The 24,418-nt window shown below is 43.7% G+C and overlaps 1 protein-coding gene across 17 annotated transcripts in view; it reads left to right on the forward strand.

Moving 5' to 3' along the window:
* ST7 (suppression of tumorigenicity 7) overlaps positions 1-24,418 on the forward strand; it is a 297,160-nt gene that overhangs the window by 262,976 nt on the left and 9,766 nt on the right. For all 17 annotated transcript variants that reach the window (XR_016230708.1, XR_016230709.1, XR_016230710.1 and 14 more), the window contains 2 exon segments: positions 12,256-12,406; positions 23,364-23,456. Coding sequence is in view for 11 of the 17 variants with exons in the window: in XM_089327942.1 (XP_089184068.1) it covers positions 12,256-12,406; positions 23,364-23,456 (244 nt within the window). In the remaining 6 variants the exon portion in view is untranslated.

Consider the following 24,418-nt stretch of genomic DNA (forward strand, 5'->3'; position numbering starts at 1 on the left):
ACCAGGCCCTTGAGTTGGTTTTTGTGTAAGGTATAAGATAGAGGTCCAGTTTCATCATTTTACATATGGATATCCAGTTTTCCCAGCAACATTTGTTGAAGAGAATGATTGACTTCTTGAGTCCTTTATTGTAGACATCAGGTTGACAGTATGAGTCAGATTTTATGTAGATATAAAGATTTTTTAATCTTTAGGATTATTCCTTAGGGTAGATTTATAGAATGGGGATTACTGAGTCATGTGTAGAAAGTCCTTGATATTTACTGCCAAATTGCTTATCAAAAAAACCCCAAAAACACTGTAGTTTGCCCTCCCATCAGCAGGTGGCTGCCTTATCATTTCATTATACCCTTACTTTCATTGAGCAGTTTCTTTCCAAAAAAAAGATGTATTTATGAATTTATTAAGTACAAATGGAATTTTGTTCTAGTTTTGGCTATGTATAGTAAAGTAGAATGTTGTTAGCTATTTACAGTGATTATGACAGAGCAAGGCATAGCAATCTAAAGGTAGGTAGAACTGTGAAATATCATTAAAAAAGTTCAGTGGTATTCAAAATAATGACTGTCAGTACTTCCTGTCCATGGAGCCAGAGAGAACCATGGGAGGGGACAGCTAATTAACTTCCTGCCCTTCCTTTTTTGATAAAATGGGGACATAAAAAGTAACAGCTTTGTAGGACTAAAGACAAGTAAAGGGAATTCCATTATATAACTCATCTGGTCCGTGCTCAGTTCATGTTGGCACCATCATCTCTTGCCTTTCACCTTCACCTCTAGTTCTGTGCTTGCTGCTACAAGAACAGGTTCTCTGACCCAGGGCCCTCAGGAGCCCTGCAAGCCTCCAGGTTGACCGAGGCTCCAGCATGTTCTAGCCGCAGTTGTCTGCACCCTGCAGTTGCTTGGTAATTCCTTTGCTTGTGGCTGAGCAGGAGTTACGCATTTCTGATTCTGAGCATGGTACCATCCCTGTGTCCTGCCCTCTCCCTCCCACTAGGTCTTGCACCAGAGCATAGCATTTCCCATCTGTGATGAACCCCACCACCACCGCATACCCAAACCCATTCCTCTCATCCCCTTGCCTCCTCTGGTGGAACAGGCACGGGTCTGTTCTAGGAATGAACAAGGTTGCCTGAAAACCTCTGTGCTTCTTCCACCTTCATTGTCCCTCCTTACAGAAGCAGGATGACCTCTCTGTCATGGAGGTTGACTACTCCTTTCATTCAGTGGTGTAAATCAAATTTCCCATGTCAAGCCACCTGAGCAATCACACACACACAGACACACACATACACCATTATTATTGGCTCCCCTAGCAAAGCGTTTCCAGTTTCTACTAAAGTTTTCACTCTCCCCCAAGAATTCCTTCTTCAGCCCATGAAAAACTGAGCAGTTACTCATTTCCTTCTTAGTGGTAGCTCCTTCTGCCTACCAGCTGATGTTGCACTGTGGGAATGATGCTTCACTACCACCCCAAGGCAGGAAGAGGACTGTGAGCAGGAGAGAGAGAGAGGTGATAGAAGACCTTCCCTAGCATGGACTCTATGATCAGCAGGTCCAGGTGTGCAGAATCACAGAGGCAGGGGCCCAGCTGAAGGTCTTCAGGTGCTTCTTTTAAACCAGGATGGACAGGCTTAGGGTCTCTTGGCCTTGGTTGCTCTTCTCCCCTCTCTTTGCTGCCCTGAACACTCTGGCTTGGCATCCGTTCTCCTTCTCAAAGGTGTCAAGGCTTTCATGCCCTTAGAAGAATTCTTCCTGTTCCTCTCTCAGCTGGAAGATGCATACCTTGTTCAGTTTCTGCTCAGCCACAGCACATCTGCTCCAACAGATGTTTACTTGATCACAGGTGTAGTAGCGATCTTCCTGCTCCTATCCACCAACCTTTATATTCTCCAAAAGTGTACATTTCTATTGCAGAGTCCTCTTTTCCCTCCCAACAGCGAATTCATTTACATTTAATAAGCACTGTCAGGCACTGGGACACTGCTCACAACATGGTCCGTACTCTCAAGGAGTGAGTGCTTCCCAGTCGTTGATAAGAGAGACCGGGCAGTCTGCTCTTGGGGCTGGAGAAGGCAGCCAGCCCAGTGTTCTGGGACTCCTGGAAATCACATCTTGCGCTTTGCTGTTAGGAACCTTCTCTAAGTGTGCATCACCGTGGAGTGGCCTCTCTGTATACAGAGTGCCAAACCTTCTGTTCCCCTCTGAAGACCATGAACATGGTGGTCTCCTGAAGTGGGTGTTGGCTCATAAGAGAGTCAAGCCTGGTCAGTTTCAACAAAGAGGGCTCCCCAAGTCACAGATTCCCTTCACCACCAGCACCAAACCCCACTGGCTGACTTAACTGATTATTAAGCTTTTGCTTCTACAAAAACAAAAACCCAAAAACAAATAATCCTTTCTTATTTCTGAAGCAATAAATATTTTTCACTCCTCATGCAGGATCATGTGAAACCTCAATAAAGCAAGTGAAAGTCACACTGCTCTGGCTGAACCTGAGATAACAAGTTCTAATAGCCCGGCAACGCCAGGGCACCTTTGTATACAGTTGAGAAATTAACAGGTGCTGGGGCCAGCATTGTGGCACAGTAGGATAAGCCTGTGATGCCAGCATCCCACATGAGTGTCATTTTATGTCCCAGCTGCTCTACTTCCCATCCAACTTCCTGCTGATGTTCCTGGGAAAGCAGCAGTTGATGGTCCAAGTACTTGGACCTTTGCTACCCAAGTGGGAGACCTGGATCCAGTTCTTGGCTCCTGGCTTCAGTTTGGCCCAGCCTTGGCCATTGTGGAATGAACCAGTGGATAGAAAATCTCGTTCTCTCTGGCAATCTCTGTCTCTCTCTCTCTGTCTCTCTGTAACTCTGCCTTTCAGATAAATAAATAAGATTGTAAAGAAGAGAAGGGAGGCATAGCAGCCACCACCTGCAAAAGCCATCATCCCATATGGAAGCCAATTCAAGTCTCAGCTGCTGCCCTTCTGACCCAACTCCCTGCGAATGGCCTGAGAAAACAGTGGAAAATGGCCCAAGTGTTTGGGCCCCTGCTACTCATGTGAGAGATCCAGATGAAGCTTCTGGCTTCTGGCTTAAGCCTGACCTAACCCCAGCCATTGTGGCCATCTGGGGTGTGAACCAGCAGATGCAAGATTGTCTCTCTGTCTTTTCCTCTTTCTCCATAACTCTTTCAAAGAAATTTAAAAAAAAAAAAAAAAGGAAGGTGGGAAGAAAGGAAGGAAAGAAAAGAAAGGAACTAGCAGATCGGATACCTTTGGCCCACTGCCCACACTGGAGAATCAGCTCCTGAGGTTCCACCCATAAAACTGGGCACCCGGTCCCACTCTGAGCAGTTCAGAAGTGCCTGAGGGAGACAGTGCCAGCTCCTTGGGATGCCTGGGTATTGTGGGTGGAGCTGTTGAAGGAAAAAAATCAAGAAAAATCCCCAGCTTTCATCTTAATCTTTTGTGACATCTCAGGACTACTAAGCCATGTGCTGTCCTTCCTGGGCAGTGAAGGACACAACAGGTCCCCCATGGGTCCTGAGAATTGCCACACTCCTGAAAATTCATTTTACCAATAGGGCAGCAGGGGGTTGATGGCATATTGCAGTCAGGACCTTGCCTTATAGATACTTAGGTGTATAGAGTCACGTGAAAATAGAGAGGGGTGAATTGGGAATGTTATGAGAGAAATGTGTTTCCATTAAAATTTTCCTTTTAAAAAAAAAAAAGCTCATCTATTGTAAATCTAGAAACTAATTTCATGGGGATTTCGAGAGGCTTGTGGGGGAAAACATCCTGATAATCGTGTATGCTAATGGGGCATCTACAGGGCATTGTAACAGAGATGGAAATTCCATTTCATGCAAACACTAAAGCAGTCCTCACTTTATATCTTGGTAAAGCTGATTGACAGAGTATAAAATTGCTTTTTAATCCAATTTAGGAAACAAAATGTGTAGTGGGTTTTAGCTTTTAAAAATGCTTGAAGCATGGAAGCAGAAATGTAAAATACCCTGGCAGTTATCTGTGATATTATATATCAATGGCACATTTCAGAAATATTATTTCAATATAAGTTTCTTTGAATTGAGTCATATTTTGTTCCAAAGCTTTTTTGGATTGGAGTAGGGAGAACGTATTGTAGAAATATGACCCTGAGGAAAATGGACAGAAACCAGTTTTTAGCCACATTGCTCAGGATTAGAAAGCTTCTAAGTCTCTTTCTTAACCAAAAAGCACTGAAATGGCTTCCACCAAGGCTGTCCCCACCAAGGCCATACCTGCTAAGGTCACCTTGCCAAGGTCACCCCTCCAAGGCCATGTCCACCTAGGCCGCTAGACCCTTTGCTCTCTTCTCAAACCCCCATCCTCTTTTATTTCTCCTAAGCAGGTGGCCCCACAGACAGCCCCTTTGGTATCTTGAAGCCACCTAGTTCCTGACTCCCTCTCTTGGCACTATTCCTGCATCTCTGCACGGTCTTCTCCCACGTCTTTCCCTCTCTTGCCCACCCCTTGTTGATTTTCTGCGGAGCTTCATTCAGTGGGCTCTCCACTCTTTGTTTCTTAATTTTTTTTTAAATTTTTTTGACAGGCAGAGTGGACAGTGAGAGAGAGAGACAGAGAGAAAGGTCTTCCTTTTGTCATTGGTTCACCCTCCAATGGCCACCGCAGCCGGCGCGCTGTGGCCGGCGCGCTGTGGCCGGCGCGCTGCGGCCGGCGCGCTGCGGCCAGCGCACTGCGCTGATCCGATGGCAGGAACCAGGTACTTATCCTGGTCTCCCATGGGGTGCAGGGCCCAAGCACTTGGGCCATCCTGCACTACACTCCCTGGCCACAGCAGAGAGCTGGCCTGGAAGAGGGGCAACCAGGACAGAATCCGGTGCCCCGACCGGGACTAGAACCCGGTGTGCCGGCGCCGCAAGGCAGAGGATTAGCCTAGTGAGCCGCGGCGCCGGCTGGGCTCTCCACTCTTGCACAAAGCTCTCCTGGGAACTCACAGGAACCCCCACTGCTTGGTGCCACCTCAGCTCCGAAAACCCAAATCTGTGTCTCTGGCTTTTCTCCCAGGCTCCAGACTTCACACTCCCTGCCCCTAAGCTGTTTGTCCTGGGAAACCCTGCAGGCACTTAAGACTGTTTGGTACCTTTCATTGCTAAGCCTCTTCTTCCTCTGATGTCTATATGCTACCAAGGATCTCATATTATTCTAGTTTCCTCGGGAAAGAATTTCACAGTCACCATTGATTTCTTTTGTCCTCAGACCCAGGCGGGCACTAGGTCCTGGGGGAGCCCCTCAACTTCACACTCCTCTGGACTGCAACAGGAGTCTTCTAAGACCTTGCTTTCTTCCATCTCCTCCCTGCCGTGTATCCCTGCACTCACTTGTCCCTGTCTCTCAATGCCACGCCCTACACCAACTCACTTCCCACTTGCCCACTGCAGGGCTCTGCAAACTGCTCCCTTGTGTTTGAGCCATAGGATTCCTCAGACCTCCCTGAGGTCCCTCCCCTGAAGTTTTGTTTTTCATCAATTTCATGGATTCTGTTTTAAGATTCTTTTTTTTTTTCTTTCCCCTTTAAACATATCATTAAGCATCTAAAAGCCTGGAAACCACAGAGAGACTCCGGGCCAAGGGCATACTCTGGAGCGTGTCATGGGAGGCCTTTGACAACCACTTTCCCTGCTTTACTCCCTGGGAGGGTAGGAAAGAGCCGGAGCCCCAGCACAGGCACACGCAGCCTGTGCGACCCTGGGCGAGTGACCCAGCTCCTCAAAGCCTCCGTTTTCTCATCTGTGAAACAGGGATGATAACATCAGGTCCCTCCCAGAGGTACCTGAGATAACACGTGGCCCAGGTCAGTGCTTAGGTGAGGGGGCCATTAGTGTCGTGTGAGTGTTCGGGCGCCACAGGCGACAAGTACAGCATGCGCTTTGGTGCTTTGTGGACACGGTCCAGCCTTGCTCCTGGCCTGCAATCTCCCCTCCCCAAGGAAGACATCCCTGAGGGTAAACTGTCCTGCACTTGATAGGATCAGCTTGTATTTTCCTTTTTCTGTGAGATCTTCTTAGGCACATCGCTCACCATCTGTGTGTCCTCGGTGCAAAGAATCTCAGTGCGGCTACTGAGGAGCTCATCACGTTGGGTCTTGTGTCTTTCTATGGCTGCTGCTTGTTTCCTCATTCCCTGCCCCTCTTTCCCTCTTCTTCTTCCTTCTTCCTTACTACAAAGATGATGCTTCATCAAAGTGCAGACCTAGCCTAATTCATGTCTGTGCCCTTGAGGCACATTATGGGTGTTCCCGTATCTGTTCTTGAGGTCCAGGGGGCCCTCCTATACCAGTGCCCTTGGACCACACTGAGTGCTCCCATGTCTGTGTCCTTAGGGTACCCTGGATGTTTCCATAACTTTGGAACCCTGTGAGTCCCCCCATATTCCTGTCCTTGTGTAAGCTGGAGGTGCTCCCACACCTATACTCCCAAGATACCCTGTGGGCACTGCCATATCTGTGTCCTTGGGTTGCACCGTGGCACTCCCATATCTTTCCTTGGGATGCAAAGTGGGAGCTCACACATTTTTCGAATGAAGCAAAGTAACATGAATAGATAAATGAACTGAGAAGAAGCAGGTACCTTGATGAGGAACCCTTCGTGGACCTGCTAAGGTATTTTATCTAGAAGCAGACTCAGTCATCAGTAGAATGTACAGATACAAGAAATACAACTCACCTCTCCAGTGATATGAATGTTTCATCTTTTTTTAAAAAAAGATTTATTTATTTAAAAGTCATAGTTGGGGGGGGGGGATGGAGAGAGAGGTCTTCCTTCTGCTGGTTCACTCCCCAAATGGCCACAACAGTTGGAACTGGGCCAGGATCTGAATTCCAACAGTTGGAATCTGAAGCCAGGATCCAGGAACTTCTTCCAGGTCTTGTATATGGGTGCAGGGACCCAAGGACTTGGGCCATCTTCCACTGCTTTCCCAGGCCATAGCAGAGAGCTGGATCAGAAGTGGAGTAGCCGGAACTTGAACTGGCGCCCATATGGGATACTGGCACTGCAGACGGCGGCTATACCCGATATACCACAGTGCCAGCCCCCATTTCATCTCTTTGTTAGGAAAAACAGCTACTCTTCAATGAATGCTTTACATATGTTACCTCTATGTAATCTTCACAAATTTAAACTGGGGGCAGGTGTAGTGGTACTGTGGAGTAAGCCTTGCATCCCATAATCAGAGGGCCTGGGATCAAGTCCCACCTCTGTACTTCCAATCTAGCTTGCTACTAGGCAGCAGATGATGGCCCAAGGATTTGGGTTTCTGCCACCCATGTAGGAGACCTTTAATGGGGTTCCAGGATCTTGGCTTTGGCTCAGCCCTAACTGCTATAGGCATTTTTGGTGTGTGTGTGTGGGGAGAACCAGGAAGACACATGAAAACATTTAAACCAACAAGATGTGTATTCTTATTGTTCCATTTTTACAGATGAGTGAATTGAGGTTCAAAGAAATTAAATTACATGTCCAAGGTCTCATAGCTGAATAGTAGAGCCAGGATTCAAAATAGTGATTTGGGATGGCGGATGGCACATGGGAGGAGGTGAAGCAAGGAGCCCTGGGGATGTGTACCTCATTGTCCATCACAGCATCATCTCTGTGAACCATGCTGACTCACTGTTGTCCTGTTACACTGTGTGTCTCACGGAACCCAGGGAGTAGGCAACATTAAAACAGAACTTGTAGCTTCTCTTCCAACCAATGCTGTTTTAGTCTCTGAATGCTTAATTGATATTTTAAAAGCATTTTCTGGGTTTAGAATTTGTTTTATTAGAGCTATTTATGCCAAAGTATTATATATGTAAAAAAGTTGCTAAACTGGTTATCATTTGTATAATCTGTTTTTTGTGTTTTTGATGCAAGTCTAGAAAATGCATTTGTGTTACATATCTATGTATACATAGATGTGTTTACAAAAAATAAATATACAGAGAGAAAAATGCTTATTACTAAAAACATAGAAAGAACAATAAGAAATTAATTTTTCATAAAATCAAATATTTAACCTCCAATAACATTCTTTCTGACTGCCACATGTCTTTTAATGCCTACATGTACATGTTTATTATCAAAATAATAATCTGTTAAACATATCCCATGACAATTATGTTATATGTATAACATAGTACATTGTTTTTGTTGTCTTTGTTGTTTTTACTTAGACGTATCATGAACATTTCCCATGCTAGGAAATATTCTTCTGCTCCCAGTTTTGGGGAGCAGTGGATAGTCATCTTCCTCAGGTGCTGTAATTTAATTAACTAGTTCTTTCACATTTTGTTTACTCGGATTTTTGCTAATGACTTTGATGTATCTTATGCTTCGTTGGCATTGACAATCTCAGCAAAAGAGGGTATGAATTAATTCCATGGTGTTAGCATTTATGTGAAGGGTGACTTTGAGATCATTTTCACTCGACTGATAGAATTTTAAGACCTTAACAAAAGAGACCTTAACAGTCACCTAGGGTAGCCTCCGTTGGCCAGATCTCCCCTGCAGCTTTCCTGACAGGTGATCCAGCCTCTGACCTTGAGTGGGTGTTGCTCACTGAAGACCACAGCCCTCTGCTCTTTTTTACAGCTCCTGACTTGAATGCTTCCAATCCCGCACAAGGAGCTGGGTTCTGACACAAATAGATTTTGAAAAGTTGCTTCCGAAAACTAGATGCACTGCACTTCAAGATCAGCATGATTTGCAAATCTGGGGAGGAAGTTCGAGGCAGGATGGTGGGCAAAGACAGCGCAGAATTCTGGTTTAGCTAATAGAAGCCAAGCCATTAATATAGACAGGCAGAGCGTGCTCTCTGATTTGTGAGCTACAGTTATTCTAATTGATTTCTGCATACTTGCGGATAGGAATCTGCCCTCTTCCATTTATTTTTCTCCTGACAAGTAAGATGTGAAATGTTGTTCCATGCCTTTCTAATTTAAATGTTGCACATGTTGAGAACTGATCTCGCCAGCCATTTTAAGCTTGGCCAAAAACATAACACATTGTTGTTATTAGCCTTCATCATTTGGTTAGAGCCAACATTTTGTTTGGAACTATAACAGCGTATAAATCTCCTTTATAGGCATAACCTATTTCTGCCATAAAATAGATAGGATAAGAAGGCAGCACTATTTTCTTGGTTAGTTGCTTCCATGAACAACCTCGTGAGGCTGATTAGACCAGGGGATACTCATTTTCAGACTCTTCTTGGGAAGAGAGGCTTCAGTTTAATTCAGCTTTTGAGTGTGTGTGTTTGTGTTACTTTAGTCTGCAAGACACTGTAGGAGGTGCAGTAGGGAACATTAAGACGGTAAGATGCCGGGGTTCATGTCAGTCTTAGACTCAGCTGAGAAGACAGACACACGGATAATCAATATTATAGGGTGGTATGTGAAAAGTACGTGTGCACCAAGATCAGAGAGCACTTGGAGGAGAAACAGCATTAACTACAGCTTGCCCTTGGGGGCCACCGATAATGTCCTTAAAGCCATCCACATCCCATTCAACCTGCATTCTGACTAAGGCATCTGTTATGGTATGGTTTCAGTCAGTGGATACTACACTGATGACTCCTGTGATGGATGCCTAAGATTAGTTCATGTTCAACATCACTCCAATTATTTGAAGATTGAAAACTGTGTCTCCAGCAGTGCCATCCAGAGGGACTTTTCTCTGATAATGGAGAAGCTCTCTACACTGCCCACTACCATAGTCATCAGCCACTTGCAGCAGTTTGGGACTTCAAATATGGCTAGTAGGACAGATGAACTGAATTTTTACTTGTGTTTGATTTTAATTAATTTAGATGTAAATAACCATATGGGGTAGAGGCTACCACATTGGACAGACAGCACAGATTTATAGCATCCCTTTGTGGGGGATTTTCTGAACCCCTTGCTCCCAGCCAAGTTTTCTCTGCCCCACCTCCTTTTAATTTGTTTTCTACTCAAAAATGTGGATAACTCCCAATGCTCACTTCTTCTCATGCCCCTGTTCCTGAAGGTTCCTTAGGCCAAGGGGAGAGTTCTTTCATAGATATCTAATGAAATGCCTATGTAAGTCTTTCCTAACCATTGAAATAAAAGGAATAGTAGCTTGCACATTTCTTATGACTACCATCTGAGATTCTTTATACCTAGGACTATGGGCCAATTGTATTCATGTTTAGTTTCAAAATTCATCTTTAAAAAACTGTTTGATAGATACTCAGATAAAAATTTTATTCTAAGGCTCTCATTAGGCAAGAAAAGTTCCCCCTTTTTTCCTGATGATTGGAGTAAACCAAATGGTCTCCTCGAACTTGCTCTGAAACAATCCAGTTTGCAGCACTTTACAGGTTTGTATGTTTCTCTTGACTCACAACCTTGGTGTCTTTTCAGACCATTGCTGGCAGTAGCAACATACATTATAATGGTTTCCATTAAAGCAGCAAAATCAAGAGAAGATACCAGCTATCTCTGAGTATAAAGTGCAACTTCTATGTTTGTGTTGCGGTTGATATTCATTATAAATATAGTGCTAGTTGTATTTCTATATAATTCTCTATTGTTGCTTTTCTCAGAAGATTTTTGTTCTGCACTATTTTAAAACAAGGTACAGGAAGAAAGCACTGGCTTGTAGAGTTCATAAAGGCAAATGAGTTCTCTCAGAACTCGTGCTTGAGAAGTTCCCATCAACACAGTGAACACCTCTCACGGAGCAGCCTGGAAAGAGGTCCTTCTGCCCAGGTCTTCCATCAAGGAGAATTTCTGTACCCCTTGCAGCCCACATGTGGTGATGCTGTCACTGTGCTCCTATACTTGCTGGAAATCTCTCTGTCTCTCGCTCTCGCACTTGCTCTCTCCCTGTCTTTTTTGCTCTCTCTCTCTCTCCTCTTCTTCCTGCAATGAGGCCAGAGGCTTGCAGGTTTCTTCACATATCAGAGCCAGAGAGAGGAGTTTCAGTTGCTGAGCCTAGAGCCCTCCATGTGTCCTCCTGGCACCTGCTGGTCTGTGTACCCTGCGCCAGGTGCACCAACAGCAGAGAAAGCTTGTTGAAGGCAGATGCCTGGGGATCCCCAAAAGGATACAAATCCTCAGCTAGATAATGATGAAGACATGGACAGTTGGGTCATAATCTCTTTTCTGTTCATCAGGACTCTTCAGCCTTCACCCTTTTTCATAAACTTCCACTGACAGCAAAACCCACAGGCAATGAATTTGGACACAAAAATGTTTGACCATCTCTTCTCATAGCACTCCCTTTTTCTATGTTTATCTAATGTTAGCTAGGCATATAGCCCCCCTCCCCCATCACTTGCCAATCTCCATTCTGAAGAAGATGCACAGATGGTTGTGAAAGTTGTGGGAGTGGTGGTGGTGGTGGTATGTGTGTGTGTTGGGGATGAGTCTGCAAGGGGAAGTAGTTGAGGAGCAGAGCGCAGGGAGAATGCCAGCCAGCAAAGAGAGATTAACATTTGCAAATATAAAATACCTTTCTAATTTTGCTTCCCTTTCTGTTCTATAATCAGAACAAACAAAAGAGCAAAAATGGAAAATGTCTTCTCTCAGCTCCCAGAAAGAATACCCCCTCTTGTCCTGTATTCACACTCCCTTTATAGAAGATAGGAGTAAAGAGGCATACGCTGACACCTTCCCATCGTTGGGAAAGGATCTAGAGGGACATTGCTGTTCGGGGTTCTTTACTGTCCCCCTCCTTGGGTCTTCTGACGCTCAGGCTGCCACCGTCACTCCCATCAGCACCTGAGCAGCTGTACAGGGGGCTCTTTTCACAGGACAAGGTCCTTCAAAGTTGAGTGGCAAATATAGAAAGAAACAGTGGGCAGTGCTAGTTAATCTCAAATCTCTGTGGTACAGCTGGTTTAGCCATAGCATTCATGTGTCTGTTGTATGTATTTCCATGCTGGTCACAAAATTGTACCAAACTCTGTCTTCTACATTTTCCTTTATGTTGTTGGAGTCTATATATATTTCTTTGATTAGGATCATAGCCTGAAAGCCTACTGTAGGATACTAGTGTAAGCCCGATCATCTGTCAGCAAACTTTGGGTTGCTGCATGTTTTAGTAATTGCCTTCAAATGCAGGAATGAAGTTACAGGTTTGATGAAATGCTTATAAATGGTGGCTTTGGGGAAATCAACCTGTCTATTTCAATATTGAATTCCAAATTACCCTGTATTAACACATCTGTGTTCTGCCTTTTTTGTTTCAGTACCTACTAGAAATGAAAAGCTTAATCCTACCCCCAGAACATATCCTGAAGAGAGGAGACAGTGAAGCAATAGCATATGCATTCTTTCATCTTGCCCACTGGAAGAGGGTGGAAGGGGCTTTGAACCTTTTGCATTGTACGTGGGAAGGCAGTAAGTAATTTTCTTTCTTTGAAACTTCTTTTTAAAAGTATAAAAAATATGCTAAAGCTGTTTTTGCTGGGAGTATTCATGATGAGCAATGAAGACATGCCTGTGTACAGCTCTTATTTTCTCTGGTGGCCCCTCACTGAGACGTTAGTGACTTTGGCTCTCCAGTTCCCTGCTGGTGGTGGGTGTTCCTATGGGTCTGCCGTGTCCACAGCTCAGAATAGATGGATTGGATCTGCACTCTTCCAGAAGAGGAGCATCCTGCCACCCAGAAGACATTCTTTGGGGGGCTCAGCCACATGTTGCTCTGATAATGATAATCTTTGGCATGGGATTAGCCTAGTCCTGGACTCGAATTACCACTTCTTGATGGCCTTTCTCAGAGGGTAGCTAAAGGCCACAGTTAGCCTTCAGCAGAGCCAGACTGGTCATATACAAGAGCAGTTATGTATAAAACAAGAATAGTGGCGCTGGACCTAGTGCTTGGCGGGAGAGGTGGCATTTGTGTGTTGGTCGGTAGGTGCCTGTTGGATGGATGTCAAGATGCGAGTAATTGCTCTCTATAGATCCAATCGTTCTGTGTAAAGCAGGCCCCAGTGGTAGGTGAGACACGCTCCCTGCCCTGGAGAAGCCTGTCATCTAGTTGGGAGTAGTAACCAGTGGCATGTGGCACTGCCTGGTGATTTTTGCAGAAGAGAGTGGTCTGTTGAATCACATGGGCATGGGCAACTTTGAGTCAAACGAGATCTGAGCCAAGCCTTAAAGAACCAGGACAGTGTTGTACGCAGTCATGTGTGAAGAAATAATGAGTAGTGGGGGTGTCTGAGAAAATTTAAAATTGTTAAAAACACAGTAGATTATTAGGTATCATGTGCATTGAAATTCTGCTAATATTAATTTAAACCAAACAAGTATAACAAAAATATGGGCTTTTTTTCCTTTCACAAGGAAACAAAACAGTAAATATTGGAGTCTTCTGATAATTTTTTCCCAGTTCACCCCTACTCTGAGCAGCCCCACAAACAAGTGTCTGTCTAATTCATTTCTCTGTTTATCTCTGCTGCTTCCATTTTCATTTTGATAATCTTCAGCTCCTCCCTTTTCCTGCCCTTCCCTAACCCAACAGGAATCCAAGTTGGTTCAGGAAGGGAGGGGAGAGGGAGCAAGACAGAATGGGGTAACGCCAAGTTGACAGCAATGAGACTCAAAGTTGTCTGAAAGTTGTTTTGGTTGTATTAGAATGTTTCTCTATAGAGAATTAATAGCGGGTGCCCTTATGTAATTTACTCTTTATAAGTTGAAGAATGCTGATTTGATTGGTGCCTCCACTGCTACTTAGTAAGTGTACTATACACTGCAACTGTCTGGTTATGGCACCTGCAACTGAGAGTGGCTGTGTTACGATGTAGCACACTCCACTATGCATGTGAACAGTCCCCTCTGGCTTGCATTTACTGCTGCGTGTAAGGTGTTTTCTCAGGAAGAGACAAGAGAAATGTTTACTGAAGCATGAGAAAGAAACCAACAAGTCCAGCAGAGCTGAATATGAGAGGCCTCACTGAGCGCTGGTTGTGGAAAACTTAAATAGATACGTTGGCTTACCACACAAGAACATACTGGTAGACGAGAATTTTGGAAAGAGTAATGGAAGTTGCTCTAATAAGAAATTCACCAGTCTCTGTAGTAAGGACATGGAAAGGGCAGGGCAAGGGGTGGTAAAGACTTGGTGTTGAGAGAAGCATCACTGTAAAACAATAACAATCCTGTAAGGAATGACTGGAACTTGTGTTTGGAAATTAGTAATCAGATAACAATGGGAGGTGCCCTGAATCACCTGAGGAACACAAGGAGACTGAGAAAAATGTGCAGTGCCACAGGGGAGTAGCACTGGGAGATGTAGTCACCTCAGGTTAGACTGGCAGAAGCCACTATCAGGACATGAAGAAAGGTGGATTTCTAGACGCAGAACAGTGTGGCAAGGCCATCAGGTACCACAGGAGAGGAAATTCTACACTGGATCCTTGCAGTAAAAGAGGAACCACTCTGGGAAAGTAGTCGTGAAAATCAGGTAACTGCGACCCCATGCAAAATCTGTTACAACACCATTCTACTTTTTGAAAGGGAGTCATGACATTGAACTTGAGAAAAGAGAACTTTGGGAATGCTTATTACTACTATATACCAAGTGCTTAAGAATGCCAAGAATCTTGAAGAGTGTTTGTGTAAGTGGGTAATTTACAGAGGCTTGTGTTTATATCCTTTCACTTCCTCCTCCTGGTAACGTTCTGAGGCAGTCAGGACAGGGATGGCCATCTCGGAGCTTCAGAAGAGGAATCAGACTCATGGAGACTAGAGAGTGACTCACTGAAGGTCCTGCAGCCCTGGGTGCTGAAGCCAGGATGCAAAGCCAAGGGCCCTTTTCCTTCAATCCACTGACTTGAGGAAGGACAAGAGGATTAGTCATCCCTGAAACATGGGCTCAGAAGGCCACAATTTAAGATGACATCATTGCTTACATGCTACATGGTGTGCTTTTTACACCTGGCCCCTTCCTGGTGTTTAGAAAGTTAATTGTTGAGTATAAAATTGTATTTGGGCCAGCACCATGGCTCAATAGGCTAATCCTCCGCCTTGCGGCACCGGCACACCGGGTTCTAGTCCCGGTCGGGGCGCTGGATTTTGTCCCGGTTGCCTCTCTTCCAGGCCAGCTCTCTGCTATGGCCCAGGAGTGCAGTGGAGGATGGCCCAAGTGCTTGGGCCCTGCACCCGCATGGGAGACCAGGAGAAGCACCTGGCTCCTGGCTTCGGATCAGCACAATGTGCCGGCCGCAGCGGCCATTGGAGGGTGAACCAACGGCAAAAGGAAGACCTTTCTCTCTGTCTCTCTCTCTCACTGTCCACTCTGCCTGTCAAAAAAAAAAAAAATTGTATTTGGTTGTTTAGTATTGATTTGTGCATTTTATATATAGAATGAGATCAATTTCATAAAATAAATAATATGTATGTATAAACAAAGAAAACAGACTAGTAATAAATACACCTGTTTTAAGCAGTTACTAGTGAATTGTGGATTTTAAGTGATTTTTTTCTTCCTATTTGTATTTATCAAATTTTCTACAGCAGGCACAATCATATTTTCTATTTATAATATATGTAAATACCTGTATTTAGATAAAACTTTATTTCATTACAGATTAATTTGATTCTATTTAAAAACAAAGCTGGGGCCAGCTTTGTGGGGTAGCAGGTAAAGTCTCCATTTGCTATACCAGTGTCCCACTTTGGTGCCAGTTCAAGTCTTGGCTGCTCAACTTCTGATCCAGCTCCCTGCTAATGCACCTGGAAAGATGCAGCAGAAGATGGCCCAAGTGCTTGAGCCCCTGCACCCACATGGGAGACCTGGAAGAGGCTCCTGGCTCCTGGCTTCAGCCTGGCCCAGCCCTAGTAGTTGCTGCATTTGGGGAGTGAAGCAGGGCATGGAAGATATCTCTCCCTCCTCTCTCACCATAACTCTGTCTTTCAAATAAATAAGATAAATCTTAAAATAAAAGCAAAACTATAAATATGTCATGTACTCATAGAATGGCAGATGTCCTAAACAGCACTCTGGCCTCAGAATCAGCCCTTAAGGCATTTGGATCTGGCTAAAAAACTCATGAGAGTAATTCAGGAATGGAAAGCCAAGGCACTCTGGCAAAAACAAAAACAAAAAAAACAAACCTAAATGATAGATCTCTGTGAGTGAGATCTTAGTGGAAAGAACGGGCCATCAAAGAAGGAGGTACCTTTCTCTGAAGGGAGGAGAGAACTTCCACTTTGACTATGACCTTGTCTAAATAAGATCGGAGTTGGTGAACTCAAGAGGCTTCCATAGCCTTGGAAGCTCATGACAAGAGCCTCGAGTGATTACTGACACCATAAATAAGAGTGTCAATTGTGGCCAGTGCCACGGCTCACTTGGCTAATCCTCTGCCTGCGGCACTGGCACCCAGGATTCTAGTCCCGGTTGGATTGCCGGATTCTGTCCCGGTTGCTCCTCTTCCAGTCCAGCTCTCTGCTGTGGCCCAGGAAGGCAGTGGAGGATGGCCTAAGTACTTGGACCCTGCACCCGCATGGGAGACCAGGAGGAAGCACCTGGCTCCTGGCTTCGGATCAGCGCAGTGCGCCAGCCATAGCGGCCATTTGTGGGGTGAACCAACAGAAAAGGAAGGTCTTTCTCTCTGTCTCTCTCTCTCTCACTGTCTAACTCTGTCTGTCCAAAATAAATAAATAAATAAATAAATATACTTTAAAAAAAAGAGTGTCAGTTGTTAAATCAACAACGGTAGTCACTGTGCGCTTACTCCCCATGTAGGATCTCTGTCCTTAATGTGTTGTACTATGTGAATTAACGGTATGACTAGTACTCAAACAGTACTTTATACTTTGTGTTTCTGTGTGGGTGCAAACTGTTGAAATCTTTACTTAGTATATACTAAGTTGATCTTCCATATATAAAGATAATTGAAGATAAATCTTGATGTGAATGGGATGGGAGAGGGAGCAGGAGATGGGAGGGTTGTGGGTGGAAGGGAGGTTATGGGGGGAAAAGCCGTTATAATTCAAAAGTTGTACATTGGAAATTTATATTTATTAAATAAAAGTTAAAAAAAGTCATGTAATTTAGAAGAATCACCACTGCAAACCCAAAAACTGCATTCAATCTTTTGAAATCATTTGTAGATCTGTGTCCATTCTAAGTTGAATTAAATGGAGGTTCAGAGCCTTGGATTTCAAATCAGAGGACTTGGATTAGAATTCTGACCCAGCTATTTGGAGCAGTTTTTACATAACTGACCTGGGTTTTGGAAACTTTGAATGCTGTGTCCTCCCCAGGTTGGTGGCTTCAGGGCAGGTATCCCAGTTCCGGTTCAAATTCAATGGCCCCAGCTGGGCAGCCTGGGCCTAAGCAGAGTAGGCTGCACTTCCCGCAGTCTACCACTTGGTGGTGCCTTTTGACATCTCCAGCCTCATGGTTTTCTCCATTGAATCTTTTTTTCTTCATCCTGAATTTAAGACCATTCCCCAGCTGTTTTCCAACTTCCTTTTTTCACTTGAAAAAGCATTCAGAGAGGAAGGTAATAGTACCTAATTTCACCAGGTTCCATGTTTTGAATGATTATTATTCAGTCTAGCTTTTGGAGATTAAAAAAAGATTCTTGGTTCTGTCAAAAAGTATTGCTTGGGGGAAGGGGTGGAAACATTTTGTTTTGCTTGTTAATGAATTTATTATGTTGACACATTAGTCATCTTGTGGAACTGAGTTTTCCACCAATCAAGCTGAAAAATCCCCCTTTTTTTGATAAAACCCTGAAGTCTAGCTGATGCATGGCAGAGATTGTTTGGGTTTGAAACATATGGTGGTTTATAAAAAAAAAAACTTGACTCCTCAACCACAAATACATCAGCATTTCAAAGGTTTCCAAAATGTTTGATTCATCACTGCCCCAGCCCTTGAGATTAAACAATATGTTCCTCAAAGTCAAGATAATTAAGAAAGGGGAAAAGTCTTAATTTACAAGGTTTTATAATATGTTTCTTAGTTCATTACACAGCTGCCACCTTATCTGAATTATACTTATTTTAAACACTGTAGTTTCTGGTTATCCTCATATACACTACTACACATATGAGTTGAGTATAAAAAAACATATCTGGCTGGAAAGCCTCATTTGATCTGGGTCTTATTTATACTGATGTTGTGCCTGATGGGCCCTACCTTAAATGGCACAGCCCCTGCTTTACCTGTAATAAATACTGATGTGGCCTTATCTCTCTCCTACCTTGTACTGTACAAGCCTCTGTTCTGGCTGCATTTATGTTATCAATCAGTGCTGTCTCCTGACTGTGACTGTGAACTTTAACTTTCTAGTTCTGTGTATCAGAAGACCAGTATGCCATGGGGTAAATCACTTAGCCTGTCTTTGTTTCAGTTTTTTCCTCCTACCAAGTAAGCCTCTTTATTTTCTTTCTGGAGACACGTTTTCCCCAAAGAATCCACTAAATAATGTATAAGATTTGAAGGTGGCATTTTTTTTAGGGGGACTAGGCAGAATATTTTCTTTGAGAAGAGAAAACGGCCCATTGTTGAAGCATAGGATGAGATTGTGATTCTAATTTATTCTCTTTGAACCTAATGGCAAATGTTCCTCACTGTAAGATGTGGTTCTTAGGGATTTCCTCTAACCAAACCTTTCCTCCATAAGGCTGGCACCTTTTGAACTACTAAAGCAAGATCCCACTTCCACCCCTTCAATAGATTCAAAGCCAAATGTTATAATTTCAGAGAAAGCTTGACCCTGATCATAGCTAACTTATCTTAAAAGCTAGTATCCAGATATCATATGCTTCCCCACCGACTGCCCAATAGAGCCAGCTCACTCTGTTTATTTATTGGGTCTGGGGGACTGGCTGTAATTTGGATCCACCTGAGTTAATAAAGGGAAATTAACTTTCCTGATTGTGTACTACATTTTATTCAACAAATGTAGAGTCCCTCTCTGATACCAACCATTGTGTTGCAAATACCGAGGTGAATGAGGCTCTGAAGTGTTTTGGGAGAAACATTAATTTTTGTGTCTGTGTGTATATATATATATATATTCAGTATATATGTGTGTGTGTGTGTGTGTGTGTGTGTGCTGAATAAGAGGAAGAGAGGGAGGATACAGCCAGTACTATCAAGAAAGCAGGGGCAATGTGTTAGCGTGTTGAGGATCACTGACAAGTTAGTGACTTGACAATAAAACCTTAGGATTTCTTCTCAAAATTGGAATTTAATCCAGTCAAGAGAAGGTTAGAGCTAGCGCTGTGGCGTAGTAGGCTAAGCTTCTGCCTGCAGCACCAGCATCCCATATGGGCACTGGTTTGTGTCCCAGTTGCTCCTCTTCTGATCCAGCTCTCTGCTATGGCCTGGGGAAGCTGTAGAAGATGGCCCAAGTCCTTGGGCCCCTGCACCCACGTGAGAGACCTGGAAGAAGCTTCTGGCTCCTGGCTTCAGATTGGCTCAGCTCCAGCCCTTGCAGCCACTGGGAGTGAACCAGCAGATGGAAGACCTTTCTCTCTGTCTCTTCCTCTGTCTGTAACTCCGCCTCTCAAATAAATAAATGAAATAAAAAAAAAAACTACATATATATATATATATATAGAGAGAGAGAGAGAGAGAGAGAGAGAGAAGGTTGTTTTCCCAAGGCTGTGCAACTAGACAGTGAAAAAAAAAATGTGGATCATCACCCAGGCTTTTGACTTTTGAATTTTCTTTAAAATGATTCACAAAAGACAGATGGCCTTCCTGCTGGTTACCTACATTGCAGTGAAAAGTGAGAACATAAAATTTGAATTTTGATGATAATTTTCTGTTCTACCATTTGCACTTCTAATTACTAACCAAAAAAGCAGCATTTTTTGCATATGCTAGAGCGTGACCTGATAGAGGATGTAGGAGCTTGAGGTTCCATGGAAACAGAAGCCAGTTAAGGAGGAACCCAACCTCTCCTGAGCAGCCAGGTACCATGTGTAGGTACTTTGACCTCTGCTGTCACACTGAACCCAGTTTTACCAACCTTATGAGGTTCATGGCGTTAGCATTTAGCGTAAGTCCTGCTCATCCTTTAGATGTCACCTCTGCCCCTCCTTTGTTAAATGAACACACCACTAAGAGTCTCTCCTTCAAGACAAGCATTTAGCACAGTGGGAACTTTCATACTTTTAGGATTATCGGATCATGTTTCCCACGCTGGGCGCAGGGGCAGTGTGTGCTGGGCTCATCTTTGTATCTTTATTACATTAGAAGGCACTCACAAGTTGATGACCGGCTGTTTCTAAGAGAGCTGGGATTCAAAGTCATGTCTCTCTGTTGTAAATAATATGAATGAAGTTCTCTGAGATACTCTGAAAAGGCAGTGTAGACAAAAAGTACCCCCTAAGCGCTCTCTTTATAATAGGTGTGTGAGAGGTTATCAGGAGTCTTTGAAAAAATTAGGAATTAGCTTGTTAATCCTTCAGTCCATTCTTTGGTTCTATCACCTCTTTCCCTAGTATCAGTGGAAAGCCTCTGTGTGGAACTTAGAATGCGGGTCTGGTTAGGGATGGGAGAAGGCAGTGTCTTACCTCATACTTGATCTTGTAAGGTGTTCATGACCTAAGTCCCAGTTTGGTTTTGACCCTCCAAGGCACAAATGAAATCAGGGTGGTGGAGGAGATAGCACACAGAAGGGAGTACACAAATGTCATTGGTAAAGCATGCATTAATTCTGAGTGGCCAAGCTTTTTTGGTCATTTTTAGCCAAATACAGGTATATTTTTAATTTCTCTGAAGTGTGCATTTTCTCAAAGATTTTGAGTCTGTAGTCATTCATAAAATAGATCTGTTCAAATGACCTTTTTGCATTATTTGTACTACCAAATCACAGTGTTAGTAGTTTCTCTTGCAAAATTTCTGGACATTAGCTAAAGGCATGAGGCTCTCTTGCAGAAGTCATGTGTGTTTATAGTGAAAGGGACCGGGAGGTAGGAGGTGGAATGGCCAGGTTTATACAGTGCCTCTTTCTGGCTCTCTCAGACCTCCATATATCACACTTTGCTAGGCCCTGCACAGCAGGGTGGGCAAGGGATATTAAATTTGATTTTAGTGAAGCCAGAAGCCTTAATATGATTTTCATAAGCTCAGTGTAAATGACAATGACATGACAAAGAGATTTGAAGAGCTCTGTAGGCATCTTCGCTATCTTGGGGGTGGGAAGTAGGGCAACTCAGGAAGCATATTTTATATATATGCATATGTGTGTATTTTAAAAGTTGTATATAACCCATGTCTTTACCCTCTTTAATAAAGACTAAAACCAACTAAAAAAGAAAAAGACTAATTTGATGCACAAAATTCTGTATGCATGCCAAGTGCTGATGTAAAGAACCTCATTTGACTGAAAAGACACCAGCCAACCATTAGATTTCCATGGTTGAACACTCACAAGATCATGTACACCTATATTTCACTGCAAAAATTGCTCCCTGAAGTGTGAACCAACTTCAATTTTGAATAAAATTTAGCATTCAAATTTATAGCCACCTTGAAAACTAAGGGTTTATTTATATTGTAAGAACCTGAACAGATTCTTAATTATGCCAGTCTGGTTGCACATGGAGAATCTGGATTTCTTTTTTTTTTTTTAATGTAGGTTTTCCCACATTTTTTAGAGCTTTTATAGCAGCATCATTTATGGGAAATGCTATGAAACTCCTGCCATATTATAGTTTAAGTTTAAAGTCAATGCTTCTTAGAAGAGATTCTAGTGTACCTTATGGAGGCACTGAAAGGTTTCTATGCTTTCCCCCCAGTCCTCTTGGAAGTCTGGTTCTGTTGAAAGAGATATTGGTTCCTTCAAGTGATCTCTGTGTGTTAACAGTGTGCACAAGGAACCTCCTCTTGCTTGTTCTAGTGGCAAAAGTCATTTTTGTTTGCGTCAAAGGAAAGGTCTGATTCAACTAGGGTGAGCCTTTCATTTTAAGAAGAGCTAAAGTCTGGGGTGTTTTTTAATGTTTTAATCTCTGTTTAAGAGGTTTCTGCTACGAGAAAATTGATAACATTTTTACCTCAGCAAACTGCCAGCACACTGGCTCTGCTCTAATCCCACATTTATAGTGATTTATAGTCTCCGTGGCAATGTGCTGTAACCTCAGAGTGATACCACTGTGGTGTGGATTGACTGCATTCCAAATGCTGGAATCACATACATAATGTTTTTACTTTTAAATAATATTCAGACACTAGAATAAATACCATATGTGCACCGATGCTGGGTACAACAGAACCTTGTCATATTTTTTTTTGTGTGTGAGAGAGAACGTTCTTTGTTTCTGATTCCTGTTTGAAATAAGTATGCAAAAGATAAACATGTACATTGACAGCATTTTGAGAAGGCTTTGGTAATCACACATCTGAGGATGTGGCTACAATCTCTTGAAATGTAGCATTTAAAACTAAAAAGCTTGGTGTGTGTTGCCACCATCCCTCCCTGGCACCTATGAAGAAGGCAAGGACTGTTATCTGACATTTCTAGTGTAGGATATAGCTGTTGTATTTTATGTCTATAGCATGCTGGAGTAAAAGTCCATCTGCTGAAGAAAAATGACCTCCATGAGCCCTGTTCATAGGAACAGTGAGAGTAACATGCTGATGACATTGTAACAGGGAGAGTAACACACTTGATAATGGGGAGGGATGGATTGATTGGGAAGCCATAATTCAGTGTGGGGCTAATGTCATCCGATGCCACAAAAGCAGAGTTTAGGTGGCCTGACATCATCAAGATACAGATAATCAATCTCTCCAGCTCCACTTTTTCCCACATGATATTGAAGATTTAAAAGTTTCATAAAGTGCAGAAGTACCTCCCAAGTCATGCATTTTTACATTTTTGTTTTTATCCATCTTGGTTGGAGTCCTAATCCACTTAGACATATTTTTAAAATAGACATGGTAGAATGCCTTTCATATTTGTACATCTGTAACAAGCTCCAACAAGTCAATCCACATTCGCTTCTTGGGGAAGCATTTCAATCCAGGTTTGTGTGATTACCATTGGCTGAGCTATATTGAATTAGTGCTTATAACATTTTTATAATATTTTATACATGATGAAACCCTGGGCATTGAAATTGATGGCTTCCCTACCCCTTTACGCCCCTATCCCCACCCAGTTTTGCGAGGCTTGCCCAGAATATATAGTGTGAGATTAATGTGTGAGTAATACATCATAATGTATCTCTGACATTTTATCTGGCACAGGGCTCGGCTGGGTAAGTAGCACCTCCCTTGCAGGAGTGTTCTCCACCATCACAAAAATGTGAAAAAGCCCCTGTTTGAAGTGGGGAGGTTGGGAGACAAACACTGAACTTCTACCACCTTGTCTCTCTTTTTCAGCTTTTCGGATGATCCCTTATCCCTTGGAAAAGGGGCACCTATTTTATCCTTACCCTATCTGTACAGAAACAGCAGACCGAGAGCTGCTCCCATGTAAGTCCCCCTCTCATAGTCCTCTCTGCAGCCGGTGAGGGTGGTGTGGCCAGAGGGGGCAATGGGAAGAGGTGGGAATGATAAATGTCTATAATGTTCTTTGTCTTTTATTGCTTTCCTCCCAACCCCTGTCCTTGTTTGATAGCATATGTATTAAAGTGAGTTATGTGAGTGGGTTTGGCTTCAAGCTCTCCAAATTCATCAAAGGGAAAGATGCCAAAAGACTGAAATTGAGATGGAAGAGGCACCGTGGACTGATGGGCCTGAGCACAGAGACCCCGGGTTTGGGGTAGACTGTCCCCGGGCTGGTCCCTCATGGAGGGTTCTGCCGGGGCCCACCAGCTGCTCAGAGGTGGCCTGCACTGCCTGCAGCTTGCAGAGGAAGCGCTGACTTCAGAGGGAGCTGCAGATGAGTCAGGGGTGGGAGGGCAGCACCAGGCCGCTGGCATGGCCGGCAGAGGCGGAGTCACGGGGCAGGGCGGGGGTGCTCCCTGCGGTGATGCAACACTCTTGGCCGGAGGGGCTTCTGCGGAACCTCTCGTGTATTGCACATAACGAGTTGGCGTAGCATGTGCGGAGCACACGTGCAGCCTCAGCACTGTGTAAAAGCACACACGAAGAAAACCCTGCCCTCGAGAACCTTACAAGCTAGCAGTCTAATGGCCCATACCACATGTGGAAAATATTATTTTGGTTTTCTGTAATACAACATTGTTTTGACAGTTCAGGCTAAATAGTTATTATCAGATCAGACTGTGTGTAAGGCGCAGGTCCAGACTCTTCATTGGCCCTGACGTAGGACATAGTTTTCTCCCTCAGATAATAAGCTCCACACTTGGGCTATGTCTCTGTCCCCTGTCCTCTCTCCTGCCACCCCTTCCCTGTGCCCAGCCCCAGTTATGGGGACACCTCATAGCTATCACATATGTAAGTACTTTGCCCTGAGAAACGGTGGAACTTTG

This window comes from Oryctolagus cuniculus, chromosome 3, assembly GCF_051225735.1.
Source record: "Oryctolagus cuniculus isolate XC-2025 breed Fujian yellow rabbit chromosome 3, ASM5122573v1, whole genome shotgun sequence".
In the NCBI taxonomy this organism is placed as follows: Eukaryota; Metazoa; Chordata; class Mammalia; order Lagomorpha; family Leporidae; genus Oryctolagus; species Oryctolagus cuniculus.